The following is a 15931-nucleotide window of genomic DNA, read 5'->3' as shown; positions in this document are numbered from 1 at the left end:
ATAAATAACATAGCTCACTCATAGTTAGAGAAATAAGAATTGAAGGACATCTTTTCCAAGTTTGGGATACATATTTTTCGTAAAGGCAATTCTGGAAAATTTGATTAATGCACGTGGGAGCTGTCAAATTTTTAGGGAGTTGAGTTAGTGCTTTTCGGGCACTCCCTAATAAAATAAATAATTCGACACAAGATACTGAATAAACGAACAAACAATTTCGTAAAACTTAACAAGGAAAAGGTTTATTGAAGCAAAACAGGGTAAGATGCCAAAAAGATATAACTCGGATAAAACTTGTCTGCCTTTGCCCGGTAGTTATTCCCAAGTGGGAATTGTCGATACCGGTGTAGGCAGAGAGAGTGTGAGGAAACAGGTCCGCTCTCTTTGGCGTCTGGCTGGAAAAGGAAGAGTTTTTCTCCTCTGGAACGGAAGCAGTTAGAGTTCCTTAGGAGGAAAAAAGGTCCCTGTTCTCTGATTGGTCAGTATGTGCCATATCGCACAGTCAGGGGAGGCACTGACACACAAGAAAAGAGTTCTATTTGTTTCTGCTACAAATTAATCATTGATTACTTCCCCTCGTTATCATCTCTAGAAAAATATGGTTTCGGCCTTCATTTATCATTAAAAAACAGCAAATTTGTTTTTCGTAACTAATAAAATAAGCTACTTGATCCATTTTTGTGATTTTTAAAATATACAATCTTCATCGCAACTTGATACATGATAAAAGTTTGGTAAATTTTTAGCGTGTGACCCAGCATTATTTAACCCCTAAAAAAATGGAGATCTATTTTTTTATTTGCCTAATATGCTTTAACGGCCTTTTTAAAATAATATGAAAGAAGAAATTTTGAAAAAATAAAAAATAAAATGTAACATTTTATGGTGGGGGGGGATCACTTTTCTATATAAATTTAACGAAAAATGAGCACCCACTTTTAAGCCATCTTTTCTGTCCTTAGTCAGTGGAGGAGAAATCCCTCATGACTGAGAGAATTTTAATTTTTGTTCTTATTCAGAGTAACCCTTTTAGGGAAGCTGGATTTCCTCCAGATTAAAAACCGATCTTGTGTCTAATTCTACCCTTGTTGGGAGGCAAGAAAATAGGAATAATTACGTCAATTTCCTTAGCTAATCTCATTGCATCCTTACATGCAGTGTAGCCTTAAATATGTCCCCAATATATCCGGTTATTTTGGTTTATCTAACCTGCAAGAGGACCAAATAGTTTGGAAGGAGAAGATATCTCTATATATATCTCTACTATTATATAAAAGTCACTTTGTGTGCATTGCGGGGCCATATATGATATAAATGCGGGGGTGCCCCAGGGTTCTATCCTTGGACCTCTATTGTTCCTGATATTCATAAATGACCTCCCCGACAACATTGCCTCTGAGATGGGTATATATGCTGATGACACTACACTCTATGGCAGGCACGACAGGAAGACGAATGAACACATTTCTAAAGAAATGGCAGAAACACTAGAGGAAGACCTCCAATCTGTAGTGGAATGGGGACAAAAGTGGTTGGTCGCGTTCAATGCTGCCAAGACTAAACTAGTTTCATTCAATAATTACAAGAAACCCTCTCTACTACCCATAGCAATGGCCAACGACTCTTTATCTGAGAGTCCATCTTTCAAACTCCTTGGCCTAACGTTCACAGGAAACATGAGTTGGAACAATTACATTGAAGGCATTGCCAGGGCCACTGCAAGAAAGGTGGGCTCTCTCTACCGTGCTAGAAAACTACTAACACCCGAAAGTATCCTGTACCTCTATAAGGCCACCATTCGCCCATGTATGGAGTATTGCTGCCACATCTGGGCTGGTGCATCTGCTACTAGTCTATCGCTCCTTGACAAGGTTCAAAAGAGAGTTGCAAACCTGATAGGCCCTGAACTGGCATCTAAGCTTCAGCCTCTGTCCCATCGACGAAATGTTGCATCCCTCTGCCTTTTCTACAAGTATTTTAGTGGCGAATGCTCTGACGAACTGCAATCACTTGTGCCCCCACGACGTGAGCACCCTCGACAAACCCGACACGCTGCTAAATCCCACCCCCACACTGTAGAGATCCCTAGATGTAAAAGATCTTTTTACTCCAATAGTTTCTTCCCCAGAACCGCTAGACTCTGGAATTCCATTCCTGGTCCCTGCTTCCCCAACAGTACTGACGTGCAGAAGTTCAAGTGTAACGTGAACCGACACCTTGCTGCCCAAATCCCTACATAGTACCCCAGTAGTTGTTGCCCCTGATAGTAGCCCCCTACACCAAAGTGGCAATTTGCCTTGTTTGGGGTGAAAATGTAATTAAAAAAAAAAAAAAAATGTCGGTGACAATTGACCCTTCAACTAAAAGACGACACAGGCAAAGAAGAGATAACAAAGGCAATGGATACCGTCGCGAACAAATATAAATCCATTTAGGTTTATTTTTGTTAAGAAACTGAATGGTGGTAGGAGATCTCAGGCCGAGAGTTGGAATCCAACTGGCGTTTAAACTGGCAGGTTACAAGATCGTCACTAGTGGCTACAGTAAACGCGTGCTGGCTTGAAAAGCTGGACTGCTGAGTCTTGGGTGCGTCGACGGCGAATGGTTGCTGCTGCAGCTACTGGATTCGGCCGTTGTTGGGGAGGTATTCAAAACAGTTCTGTATGGACATTACTGCTGCTGCAGCTGGGAAAGTTGTGAATATTATTCTAGCAGGAATTGTCCTAGTCAGAGTTCCATGGGATAATTATTCTCGTCGAAGTGCTTGTCGAAAGGGCCGTTGGCTGTGGTTTTTATGTTTTGAATGGGGATCCTTTTTTGATGAAGAGTTTCTTTTGGTTAAAACCGCAACATGTGTATGTGTGTTTGTGTTCCTTCCTCACAGGTTCTGAAATGGCTGAGCCTATCTTTTGCAAATTTAAAACAAAGCTAATTTATATTTCTGGCAGTGTTCTTTGATATGCTATGTACAGAAATTCCTCTGATAAGTATCGAAAACGGAAAAAGAAATAAAATCCGATCTTAAGAATAGTTTTTCTTCTCTTACAGTTAAAAATGATTTTTACAAGCGAATATTTTACGTTACACAAGTGTAAGCTTACCCGGTGTAACATAAAATGGTAAATGTGTAGTTTAGCAGTGTAAATTATTTGACAGACAAAAATTTATAAAAATTATTTATTTTTATATAAAACACATTATTAAAGCTTAAGGAAGAAATAAAACCAGAAAAAAAAAATCATTTTTATTGTTTTTTTCATTCTTATTAGACTAAATATATGATAATCGAGGCTGCCGTATTGCTTTGAAAATTTGGCCTTTCTAAAGTTTGACAGATTGCCCTTCTATAGGCCAAATTTGACCTTTTTTTTACGCTCTTTTACAATATATATATATATATATATATATATATATATATATATATATATATATATATATATATATATATATAGCGTCCAAAAATGGTTCATGAAAGAGCGTACAAAACGCCCAATTTGGCCTTTTTAAGGCCAACCTGTCGAACCTTAGAAAGGCCAAATTTGGAAAGCAATATGGCGGCCTCGAACGTCGTACATTTAGTCTAATAATAATGATAAAAATGAAATATTTTTCTGGTTTAATTTCAGCCTTAGTGTCTAATAATGTGTTTTATATGAAAATAAATAGTTTTTATAATTTTTTTGTCTGTCAAATAATTGACGCCGCTAAACTACACATTTACCTTCTTTTTTTTTTTTATTCTTTTACAATGATTACATCAATTTGAATAGCCAATCAAATTGCATTCTTACAAGCGGTGTAGTCTCAAATATGTCCCAGTATTTTCCTTATATTTTGGCCGATCTAAATTTCAAGAGAAAAAGAAAAAGCAATAAAACAGGGGAGATAATTCGGAATTTATTTCCTGCTTAGTTTCATTTCGATTTCCTGCTTAGTTTCATTTCGATTTCCTGCTTAGTTTCATTTCGATTTCATTTGTTCAAGGCTTCCTATTTCATTACAATTTTAAATTTGAAAAAATCCTATACTTTCATGAATTCTCTCTCGAAAGCAAACACATTATACATAACAGGATTTGTTGAAAAGTAAGTATTAATTCCCTCAATCTTTTTGTTTTTCTAGTTTATAAGAGCTTTATTTCTCAAGACAGCAGACAGCACCTATTTAAATTTCATATTTTATTTATTAGCCCTAAAAAATCAATTTAAATTAATTAATTGGCGTAACGAAACCGGTGTTAATTGAAAATCGCTTGCTAATATGAAATTGTTCCAACTTACTGTTTTTAGTTTCGTTTTGCTAGCAGCCATGTTTAAGTGTTTAGTTTAATCAAGACATTAAACATTAAAAAATATTGAATATATATATATATATATATATATATATATATATATATATATATATATATATATATGATTAGTTTTTTTTGGAAAAAGAATTCCAGCAGAGTGCTCAATTAAAAGGAAAATCCAAATTTTAAGAGCGTACTTATATTTTGTGTACAGAAAGTTGTTAGTTGAGACAGGTCATTGGTACCGTCGGTTTCAAGCCCGATAATAAGGCCCGTTTAAGGTATCCTTATCAAGCTCTCTTCAGCCAAGAGACGAATATTGGCTGAAGAGAGCTTGATAAGGATACCTTAAACGGGCCTTATTATCGGGCTTGAAACCGACGGTACCAATGACCTGTCTCAACTAACAACTTTCTGTACACAAAATATATATATATATATATATATATATATATATATATATATATATATATTGTACGTACTCGTTATGGAATAAAGTTTTCATACAAAAATCGGGTACTTCTACAGTTTATCGCCGAAAATGGACACGCCATTTTTTTTCGGGCACCTGTCATTAGAGTTAGAGGGAGAAATCAGTATTTTAAACTATGGACGAAGTAGGAAATAAATAACAACAAAAAAAAAATTGGTATTTTTTTTTTTTACGACCTGCCCCGGCATAGTATAAACACCTCTAAGCACCTTATGTTAAGAACGGCTTTCGGAATAACCCCCCACCCAACCTCCCCATGTTAAGAACAGCTTTCGAGGTCTTGGGGGGGGGGTATTACAAAAGCCGTTCTAAACAGGGGGAGGTTTGGTTGCTTATAAATACGCTGGGGTAGGTGTATCAGAATTTTGGTGGAATTTTTGACCCCCCTAACAGAAAACTGCGAATAAAATATTAAAAAAAAAAACTCGTAATTTCTCTTTTTAAAATAGGTTGTTTATTTTCTGTATGAAGTATACTTCCAAAATAAACTATTAAAGTTGTTTAAAAAATAATAGAAATATTATTTTTTTTATTAAAAAAAAACCCCAAAAAACAATGTTTACAAAGTGCCGGTCCTCGTTCAACCAACCATTTTTTTTTACGTATGAAATCAATTGAATTTTACGAGTGAAATATTTTTTCAATTTTTAAACTTTAAAAATCTATCGAAATTTTTCTATTTGTTCAATTTTTACGATATTTTCAGGGTCAATGTAAAATTGTATGCTCTTTCCAATAAACCGAATATAATATTTTAGATAAACGTTTTTTTTTTAAATTCATACCCCCCATTTTGAAATGTCTATTAAAAATTAAATAATTAATTTATATACCAAAGTTTTATATATCACAAATTGGAGATAAAAGATCAATAAATAAAATATTCTAATTTAAAACAAAAAAAGAAGTGTTTTTTAGAAATTTACCTGTAAAGTCCAAAGTGTAAAACCCCCCTTTTTTTTAACTACGTTGAATTTTTTTTTTTTTTAAATGAAAGCTCATGTTATGCTTATATCGTCAAGTAAATACCGGACGCTGACGGCAATTTTTCTATTTCATTCAATTTCTTTTTTTTTTTTTAGATATTAAAAAAAATAATCCAGTCGATAAAGCAGAAATAAGATATAATAATCAAAATCTTGTGTATTTCATTAAGAGAATTAAAGAAAAAAAATCGGTGGACTGGATTTTTTGTTTAACGGGGAAACACTTCTAAGTGAATGTGTGCTTTTTTTTAACTACGGGGGACCAAAAATACTAATTTTGGTTAACAGCACACAATAAAAAAAGAGACATTAATTATGTCCCTTTGACGAATCCGTATTTGATAAATTGCAATTCAGCAGCAGCAGCACTTCAATCTTTTTGTGCAAAATGCGTTACGAAAATGTGATTTTCTATGATCCTTGCTTTAAAAAATTCTTTTATTTAAAAAATACATGGAATATAAAATATAAATATGGACAATTCTTTTAAATGAAGAACTGAACCAGCCATTTGCTTAGGTTTTTTTTACAGGTAAGTGATTTTTTGGCATTTATATATACTTAATAGATTTTGGTACCATTTAAAATTTGTTGAATTTCGTGAAATCTTTTTTTAAGAAAACCAATGAAAAAAAAATTGTATTTTTTCGATTAAACCTATCATTCTTTTAAAATTTGGTCTTTCCTCATTTTATTTATAAAAAATTACGGTTTTAAATTACGTTTTCATATTGATTATAAGCTTCGAAACAGAGACAGTCTATCTCATCAGATGTTTATTCAAGTTTTCAATGGCGGCTTCTCATACTCCTAACGCTGGGGCACGTTGTAAAAATTTATCAAAAAATTAAACTAGATATTAATTACTCAGGGAAAAAACTATGAAAAAAAGTAAATAAAGTGAAAGAGAACATATATCCGTAATTGTTTAATTGGAAATGTTTTGATTTAATTAATGAAAACGGAAAGTTTTTCATGAAACGTATATATATTTTTATTATTAAAAACAGAAAATGAAAAAGACATTCATAATTGTTTAAACTGGGCGAAAAACGCCATTTGAAAACCAAAACATTTATTGTGTAAAAATATATCAAAATATAATTGTAAAGACATTTATTGAAAAGTCTGTGTAAACAAATATAATTTTAATAAAACAATTTGTAATTTTTTTGTTATTTCCTACTTTGGTATAGTTTAAAATACTGATTTCTTCTTCTGATTTTAATGACAGGTGCCCGAAAAAAATGGCGTCTCCATTTCGGATGTGTTTTTAGTGTTTTTATTTAATGTAAAATGTTTACTCAGTTCAAGAGACAAGCAATAGAAAAAGAAAAAATAGCCACAATGTCTTTGAAACCTCGATAATTACTTCAAAATACTAAATAAAGCCAAATTTACTCGCTTGAAGATTTTTGACTTCAAATCACTGCATATATTTGTTATGCTATTGACCTTATCTTATTTGAATCCGTTAATAATACCTTAACGACAGCTTTTGAATTTTTATTGGTTCCCCGACAAAAGGAGGGTGGTCCTGTAAATTCACCCCCTGTCTGTTCACCCGTTCATCTGTTCGCACTTTTCTGAATAACTGCATCTTGGAATTTTTGGAAATTTTTTCGCAGTAAGATTGTTTAAACATATGTCAAAATGTAATTCTTGGTTTGTCAATAGAGCAAAATATAATTTTAATATTGCAGTTTTTTATTTATTTATAAAATTTTATATATATATATATAGAGAGAGAAATTTTTAATAATATTTTTTTCGAATGATACGATTTATCGACCTTTGTTAGACTAACACTATAAGCCGTTCTTGAAACTAAAGTACACACATTCGCCACATGGCAGTGTCGTGCAGAAGTGCCACTATATGTATTTAAAAAGTCATATCTCTATCTGATGTCAGCGCATATTTCCCCATACAAGAGAGTTCCTGTTTTAAAAGTCATCTATACTAAACAATATAGCCAGGTCTCTACTGTGGTAAATAATGGGCTGACTTACCAAAGGGCAATTGCTGCGGCTGAGGGGTCATTTTAATGTCCAGGATGAATGTTATTGGTGGATATTAATAGAGTACATTTCATTTGTTATAAAAAAAAAACCTTCCTGGAAGGTAATATCTTGTTACTTGTAGGTAAGAGACTTGTGAAGACGGTCACGAAAAAAAATATTTTTCATAACCTTGCTTCACACTAGCTGTTAAGTTTGCAGGTTGAAACAAGTAACGTAGAAAGCAATACAAATGACGACTCAACAAACAAAGGTAGATCAAATAAGAAGTATATTAGGAAAAGGTATATTTACAGGATATTTACATAATGGTGTCAAATAAGAGAATCTTGGCTGGAGAAACATATCTGCTCTCGGCGGCCTTCGGTGGCTTCGGGTGAACACACACTCAGACTAACTGAGTCTTCCTATTTATGTGTAGTGCCACCACAACACTAGCTATACATAGTGCTACAACAATACCACAATATCTAAAAGCTGATTATTTTGTATTAAAATATGTTTATTTTACAGAATTAATTTTTGGAAATATATTGAAAGTTTTCATTTACAAAAATAATTAATACTGGAAGTAAGCTTCTAAACAATTTTCGGTCCCCTGACAAAATGGTGTGCTTATTCAAAAAAATTGATGCCTTGGATTTTTATAAAACTTTCTGAAAAGTTTTATCTGATTTCTATATAATTTTGTTTGTCTATACTTCATGATAACTCTTTTAGAGCTAATAAAAATAATAAAACACTCCATTTTTGGGACTATTTTACCATATTTGTCCAAAATTTTCTATGTATGTCTATTTAGCAATCTTGCACGGTACTAAACTCAAATTTAAATATGTTAAGGCCTTGGGGACTGGGGGCTAAATGGGGGAGGGCAAATGATGGACTTAGTCATTTCTTTTTTATTGCATGGTGCATAACTCAAATTTACATATGTTAAGGCCCAAAACTGCACCGTTTGTTAATTTTTACCAGGATTTGACGTCCCCTGGGGACTTTTGGGGCTAAATGGAGAGGGGGCAAATGCTGAACTTAGTCATTCTTTTATGCCTCGTTCAGTGTGCACTCACGGGGGGGGGGGGACCATGCATGCTTCACTTGTTATATAATGAATTAGATGGGATTTGAAAGATTTAACCTTTCCAAGGACTAGTGTATACTTGCAGGACCTGTGGAAATTCCACAGAATGGAAAACATTTAATCAACAAACATGTTTTGATGGCTTTTATTTGTCTAGATAGCACAAAAGATTAGTTTTTTGGACAGAAACAGATAACTCACAGCAATATGAACTTATTAACATTTTTATGAAAATAATGTGTATTGTATTTTAAATATAAAACCAACCTAAATGAAATAAATCAATAAACACTAACAATTATGCAGAAAGTAATATTGTGCTACATAGTTCTGACTGAACAAGAGCATGCTTCCCCATGAAATGAATAAAGAGTTTCGTTTGAAATTCTGTCTAAATTCCCCGAGTTCATCAAGATACACCTGAAAGTCGGGGGTTGCAAAAACCAAAACATTGTTAAAATGACACTCAAATATATAAAAGTCAGACTTAATGCAACGTATCCAGATAAACAAAGTAAGAAAAATAATTCTGAGAAAGTAGAAGTCTACTGATTTTTTTAACAAGGCTATTTGCAATGTGTAATATATCTTTTGAACACAAGGAAATATTTACTGTCTAAAATTTATGCATCAATAATGAAAAGAAAGCATATTTTTGTCAGATAATGTATGAATAAACACTGAAATGAAAGCATATTTTTGTTGGATAATGTATTAATAAACACTAAAAAGAAAGCATATTTTTGTTGGATACTGTATTAATAAACACTAAAAAGAAAGCATATTTTTGTTGGATAATGTATGAATAAACACTAAAAAGAAAGCATATTTTTGTTGGATAATGTATGAATAAACACAAAAAAGAAAGCATATTTTTGTTGGATAATGTATGAATAAACACAAAAAAGAAAGCATATTTTGTGTCAGATAATGTATGAATAAACACTAAAAAGAAAGCATATCTTTGTTGGATAATGTATGAATAAACATTAAAAAGAAAGCATATTTTTGTCGGATAATGTATGAATAAACACTAAAAAGAAAGCATATTTTTGTCGGATACTGTATTAATAAACACTAAAAAGAAAGCATATTTTTGTTGAATAATGTATTAATAAACACTGAAAAGAAAGCATATTTTTGTTGGATAATGTATGAATAAACACTAAAAAGAAAGCATATTTTTGTCGGATAATGTATGAATAAACACTAAAAAGAAAGCATATTTTTGTTGAATAATGTATGAATAAACACTAAAAAGAAAGCATATTTTTGTTGGATAATGTATGAATAAACACTAAAAAAGAAAGCATATTTTTGTCGGATAATGTATGAATAAACACTGAAAACAAAGCATTGAAATAGCAAATATATGAAAGTCAGACTTAATGTAAGTAGTTAATGAAACTATCATTTTTCTCATGAATAAATGTTTTCTTTTAATTTTTATTTACAGCTTTTCCAGAAGCATAGGCGTAAGGCCAAATGTGGATTGCATGAAATCTGATATTTGACAGGGCATTCCAAATTTTATAAAAATATCAAAGTTAAAGAATTTTGCATCTATGTTTAACCACTTGTATGAAAATAAATGAAATTTTGAGAAAAAGCATGAAGGACTACTGCTAAAAATGTATAAATTAACACCAAATAGAAACTGTATGTAAAATATGGGATTTGATACACTTTATAAAAGCTAATTTTTTTCATGATTTTTTTTCATGCTGAGAAATGAGAGTAAGACAAAAGAAATTTGGAGAAAAGCCTTGTATCGTGTACATGTCTTAATGAATCTGTGTTTGGTACAATAATTTAGATTTTAATAAAAAAAAGGACCCAAATGTAGTTCATCTGACTGATCGCAACATATTTTTTGTATCGCTGAAATATGAAATATCGATCTATGTTTGAAATCTGATATTTAAAACAGATTCCAAATTTTATCAAAATGTCAAAGTTGAAGAATTTTAACAGAGCACAAATGATCGAGAAGCCATATTCGTGCGACATATGCGGTAGTAAATTTTCACATAAAGGTAATTTTGATGCGCATGTCCGAACACACTCTGGTGAGAAGCCGTACGCTTGTGAAACATGTGGCAAATCATTTTCAAATAAAAGTAATTTAAGCAAACATGTACGAACTCATACTGGGGAGAAGCCATTCTCATGTGAAACATGTGGCAGACCATGTTATACAAAAGTAAATTTAATGCAACATGTTCGAACACACACTGGAGAGAAACCATTTGCTTGTGAAACATGTGGCAAATCATTTTCGTTAAAAAGTAATTTGAACAAACATAATCGAAGTCACACTGGAGAGAAGCCATTTTCTTGTGAAGTATGTGAGGCTTCCTTTGCACTGAAGCAACATCTCGTAATGCATACTAGAACACACAGTGGAGAGAAGCCATATTGTTGTGAAATATGTGGCTCTTCATTTACCGGGAAATCGCACTTGAAGAGCCATATTAGAACACACACAGGAGAGAGGCCATATTCTTGTGAATTGTGTGGCAAATCGTTTTCACAGCAAAGCACTTTAAATCAACATTTCCAAACACACACTGGGGATAAGCCATTTTCTTGTGAAATATGTGGATCTTCATTTATAAAGAAATATAAGTTAACACAACATGTAAGGCAGCACACTGGAGAAAAACCATATTCTTGTGAAATATGTACAATGTCATTTTCAATAAAAGCTGGTTTAAATAATCATGTTCGAACACACACTGGAGAGAAACCATATGCTTGTGAAATATGTAACAAATCATTTGCTCAAAGCAATAATTTAAACAGACATATCCGAACTCACCTTAAATAAAATTTCTTGTCTTGGAGATGGCTGGAGACCCATATCTGCAGGATCACAAAAGTTGGGGAGCTGAAGAAGAGCATGATACTCGACTATGGGCAAAACTTAAGGAAATAAAGATAGCAGGCATTACACTTAACCCTATAAAGTGTCGCTCCTGCAGTGCAGAGATGACAAAGGGCCCTTATCTTCAGGCTCAGGATAAAATATGCTACAAAACTAGTGGTCCTGAAGTGTTATATTGTCATCTTTATGTTATATTTTATGGCATGCACTTTTACCTGATGATCTTTGTGTTTTGTAATTGAACAACTTGTTGACTCAACAAAGTTTTATTTATTTTACAGAGAATAATCTGACAAGTGAGGGAGTTCAGGGCAGTATGGGAGTATGTCTGGTCAGTCGAATGGCGGCAGAATTGTGTTGCTAACTGCTCTCTCTTCTCCATCTGGTTATCTTTGTTTTATATTTATACTAGCGAGGGGTACCCGGCGTTGCCCGGGTGTTTGTAGGTGTGTGTGAAAAAAACAGGTGCCTGTGAAAAAAAAGCCTTGATGACGCACAGTTGGAAAATATTAAAGTGTGAAAAAAAAACAGGTGCGCGTTTTTGATTGACGTGATGGAGATAGCTATTCAGCAGTTAGCATTTTGTACGGGACAGTTTTTAATGAGGTCAATAAATCGGTTTGTTTGTTTTTAAAAACCCGCTCCCTCGACCAAACATTACTTAGCTCTCTAGAGACCACTCTGGCTCTGGGCCTGTGATTAGAGTCGAGTTTCGCTTTTTGTTTATACTGAAAACCGAATGTAACGCGTGCCGATGCGGGAAATGTAGAATAATTAACATTTGAAAGTCAATAAAATTAAATAGACAGGCGAGCTTCGTGGTTAAGTGTGAGATATTACAATTTATAGATGATATAAAAAGTTTTAAGAAGTTGTGAAGCGAGTGAGCGCTTCTCTGAAAGAAGCCTTTTGTGGACATTGAGGAAAAGCATACATACATACATACATACATACATAGATACATACATTTTCGCTTTTATATTTATAGATGTAAGATTCTGTTGGTTGAAATTATTGTTCAATTATTTTGACATTCTTCTATCGTATTGTGTTTTGTACTAATATCAATTTCAAACCAGAGTTAAATATGTGCAATGTTGTTTTCAGTAAAAGCTGGTATAAATGACATTTATAGCTCTTGAAGAACATTATCTGCAGGCTCAATGTAAAACATGTCACAAATGTAGGGGAGCTGAAGAACAGTCAACTGCAGGCAACACTCAAAAGAATCAAAATAGCAGGCACCACACTTAGCCCACCAAACATTTCTCCAGCACCGACAACTAAACAAAACCGCACTCTTACAACAACTTTTGACCCTCATAGAGGGACAATGACTAAATCCAGATTCAAGCCATGTAATGTGATCCATGTTTGTATTCTGTTGTATCCAGCGATTGCATAATATGGAATTTTTTTCAAAGTAAGCTCAGTGCAAAACATGACACAATAGTAGGGAAGCTGAAGAACAGCATGGTACTCGACTGAGAGCAACACTCGTGCGACTCAAAATAGCAGGCATACACTTAATTGTCAAAAACGAGACACATCCTCAGTGTTGAGGGTCTGGGAATTAAATCCAGAAATAGTTGCTGGTGTTACAAACTTCAACATGAAGAGATTCCACATATCAAAATAGCAGGTACCACACTTAAGCCACGAAACCCTTCTCCAACACTCACACAACAGCCTATCCTGCCTTGACAGAGTACAAAATAGACTTCGTGGTTTAATGGTTAAAATAAGTCAGACTTAATGCAACGTATCTTCTCTTCCCTGCAACCTCTCCCCCACAGAAGAGACGTTGCGAGCCTGTCTTTGTTTTATCGTTATTTCCATGGCAAGTGCTCATCTGAGCTCCAATCTCTGGTCCCCCTCACTAAATCTTCATGATAAACACCCGTCTAGCTAAAACCATTGTCAGTAATTTCCCCCACTCTTTATCTGTGCCCAAATCAAAACGTAGATTCCATGCCATGGCTTTTTTTCTGAGAAGTGCACGCCTGTGGAATTCTCTTCCGTTTGCCTGTTTCCCACCTGACTACAACTTGGAAATCTTCAAGTCCAACATAAACAAATTCCTGATTAATTGCCCCCTTAAGTAAGATGCTTTATCAAATCTCCAACACCAACTATTACTACGATATTATCCCATTGATTATTGTACACAAAATAACCCTTATCCCCGAGTGGCTTATGGGCCTTGATAAGTGGTGATCCCCATGTAAAAAAAAAAAACTTTCAACCTTCATAGAGGGACAATGACTAGATCGAAACAGATATTCATACCACTCATCAGACTGCACCTTTGAAAAGGTCTGGACACCTCATATACACGAAATAACCAAAAAAAGGGGGAGATGTTATATCTGATTAACAACTCAGTGACGTCATCTGAATGATGTCACTTTTTTTTTATATAATAAATGACCCGGCAGTCGCCATCTTGGTCACAACTTGTATACATGTGTCTTGTTGTCTTTAAAGCTTATAAACACAACACTCAGAAAACATCAAGTTTACTCGCTTTATCAGAAATATCGCTTCTGGAACATGAGAGCTGTAGAACAAAATATGGGATATGAGAGTTACAGGGCTGTTAAAAATAAACCCAAGATCCACTTTCTTCTCTCTTTACTGTGTGTGATTGATTTGTCAGGCATAAAACTAATCAGAAACATGCTTTTCAGTAGATGATGAGGCACAGGTATCCATTTTTCCTCTTATTGTAGTGAATAAGAACTCTTCTTTCAGTAAGTTTACACTATAAGTTGTTGACGGTTCTTTCATAAGATGTTGGTGGTAATACCAAACGTAATACCAAAGGAGAAAAAAAGTCAAAGGTGTAGTGATACCCATAGCAATGAGGTTTCATACCTGTTAATTTACACTACGAGCTGAAGACAGTTAATTGATTTATGTATGGTTACATAATGGCTAATATAAACTGTTATTTTATGTACTGGTTTATCGCAAGCATTTGACAGACATAACAGATATGTATTTAAGAGATTTAGAAACACAATTTAAACCATGTAGTATTATCAAGGCTCGTACTCTGATATCCAGCGATTGCATTATATGGCAGTTTTGTTAAACTTCATGCAACACAATATGGAAAGAAAAGATCCATCTGTCCATAAAAAAAATGTAGGGATTTAACACCTGAAAAAGTAATAGCTGATTAGGTCAAATTGCTGCAGATGATAAAGTTAGGCATTGTTTATCTTTCAAAAAATGAATGGATTTTCAGAACATTTTCTTTATTTCCATACAGAAAGTGTTCCGAGAATCCAGAATCAACAAAGATCTTTGATGTGTATATCAAAAAGCCCTTTCTTTAGTAAATGAACGAAATCTTTGGAAATCTAAAATTAATGAAGTTCTTCCCAGTGGATGCCAATGAGCCGCTTCTTCCAAAAATAAATAGAATGTTCAACAATCCAGATCCGATGTTGTTTTTGTGGACGAATACAAAGTATCTAATCCTCAGTCACGGATTGAAATGTTGCTAGAACCACAATAAAACCTGCCGAGATTCTGACGCATTCTTACGCATTTCATAATCATTAGAGTAGCATGTTGGCAAAGATAGCAAACTCAAGGAAGAAAGGAAAATTTTATGATATAACAATTAGAAATTGTACAATGAAAATTATTGTACAGAAAATTGTATTGTTGGCTGTTAGCCCTCAACTGCTTAATTCATCCAATTCAGATTTGACATCAGAATGTTTCCAGTCTAACTTTTCACAAGAAATTTGCGGTGGAGCATTGTGGGTATTTTCTAAATACATGTACGAAGAAGGTATGCCTAAACTCTTGTGTGCATGAAAATATGGAACACATCTACACAATCCGCCAATTTTCCAGACCTGAAAGACGTGTGATTTTGATTGCAATCAAGTCGATCTTCCAATCAGAACTTCACAGGCATCATAGTCATTGGCTACAAACAACTGATTTCCTTGGCCTTTTGGTCAAGATCAAAGTATAGCATCTGTTCCGACAGATACTGCAAGCAAAGACCAGATGTGGGGGAAACCCCACATGCCTGACCTTTAACCAGCTCCCATTTCCCACGTCTCGGGAGCTGGTCCCCTTTTTCCCTTCCCCCTCCCTTCACTCCTCACATTAAAAATCGGCCTTGTGCCTAATTTGCTCGGTGGGGG

The 15931-nt window shown here is 33.9% G+C and overlaps 1 protein-coding gene across 1 annotated transcript; it reads left to right on the top strand.

Annotated features, from left to right (window-relative positions):
- Window positions 1-3924: 3924 nt before the first annotated feature.
- LOC145269540 (uncharacterized) lies at window positions 3925-14221 on the top strand. Its single transcript, XM_080125297.1, has 2 exons — window positions 3925-4085; window positions 10329-14221. Exon 2 carries the CDS (start codon window positions 10821-10823, stop codon window positions 11700-11702), a length of 882 nt encoding a protein of 293 aa, XP_079981423.1. The 5' UTR covers window positions 3925-4085; window positions 10329-10820; the 3' UTR covers window positions 11703-14221.
- The last annotated feature ends 1710 nt before the right edge of the window (window positions 14222-15931 follow it).

The sequence above is a fragment of the Euprymna scolopes genome, chromosome 45, assembly GCF_053919585.1.
Source record: "Euprymna scolopes isolate OS-2025 chromosome 45, ASM5391958v1, whole genome shotgun sequence".
Taxonomy (NCBI): Eukaryota; Metazoa; Mollusca; class Cephalopoda; order Sepiida; family Sepiolidae; genus Euprymna; species Euprymna scolopes.
Note: the sequence above shows the minus strand (reverse complement) of the source record. Positions and strands in the feature narration are given on the sequence as shown.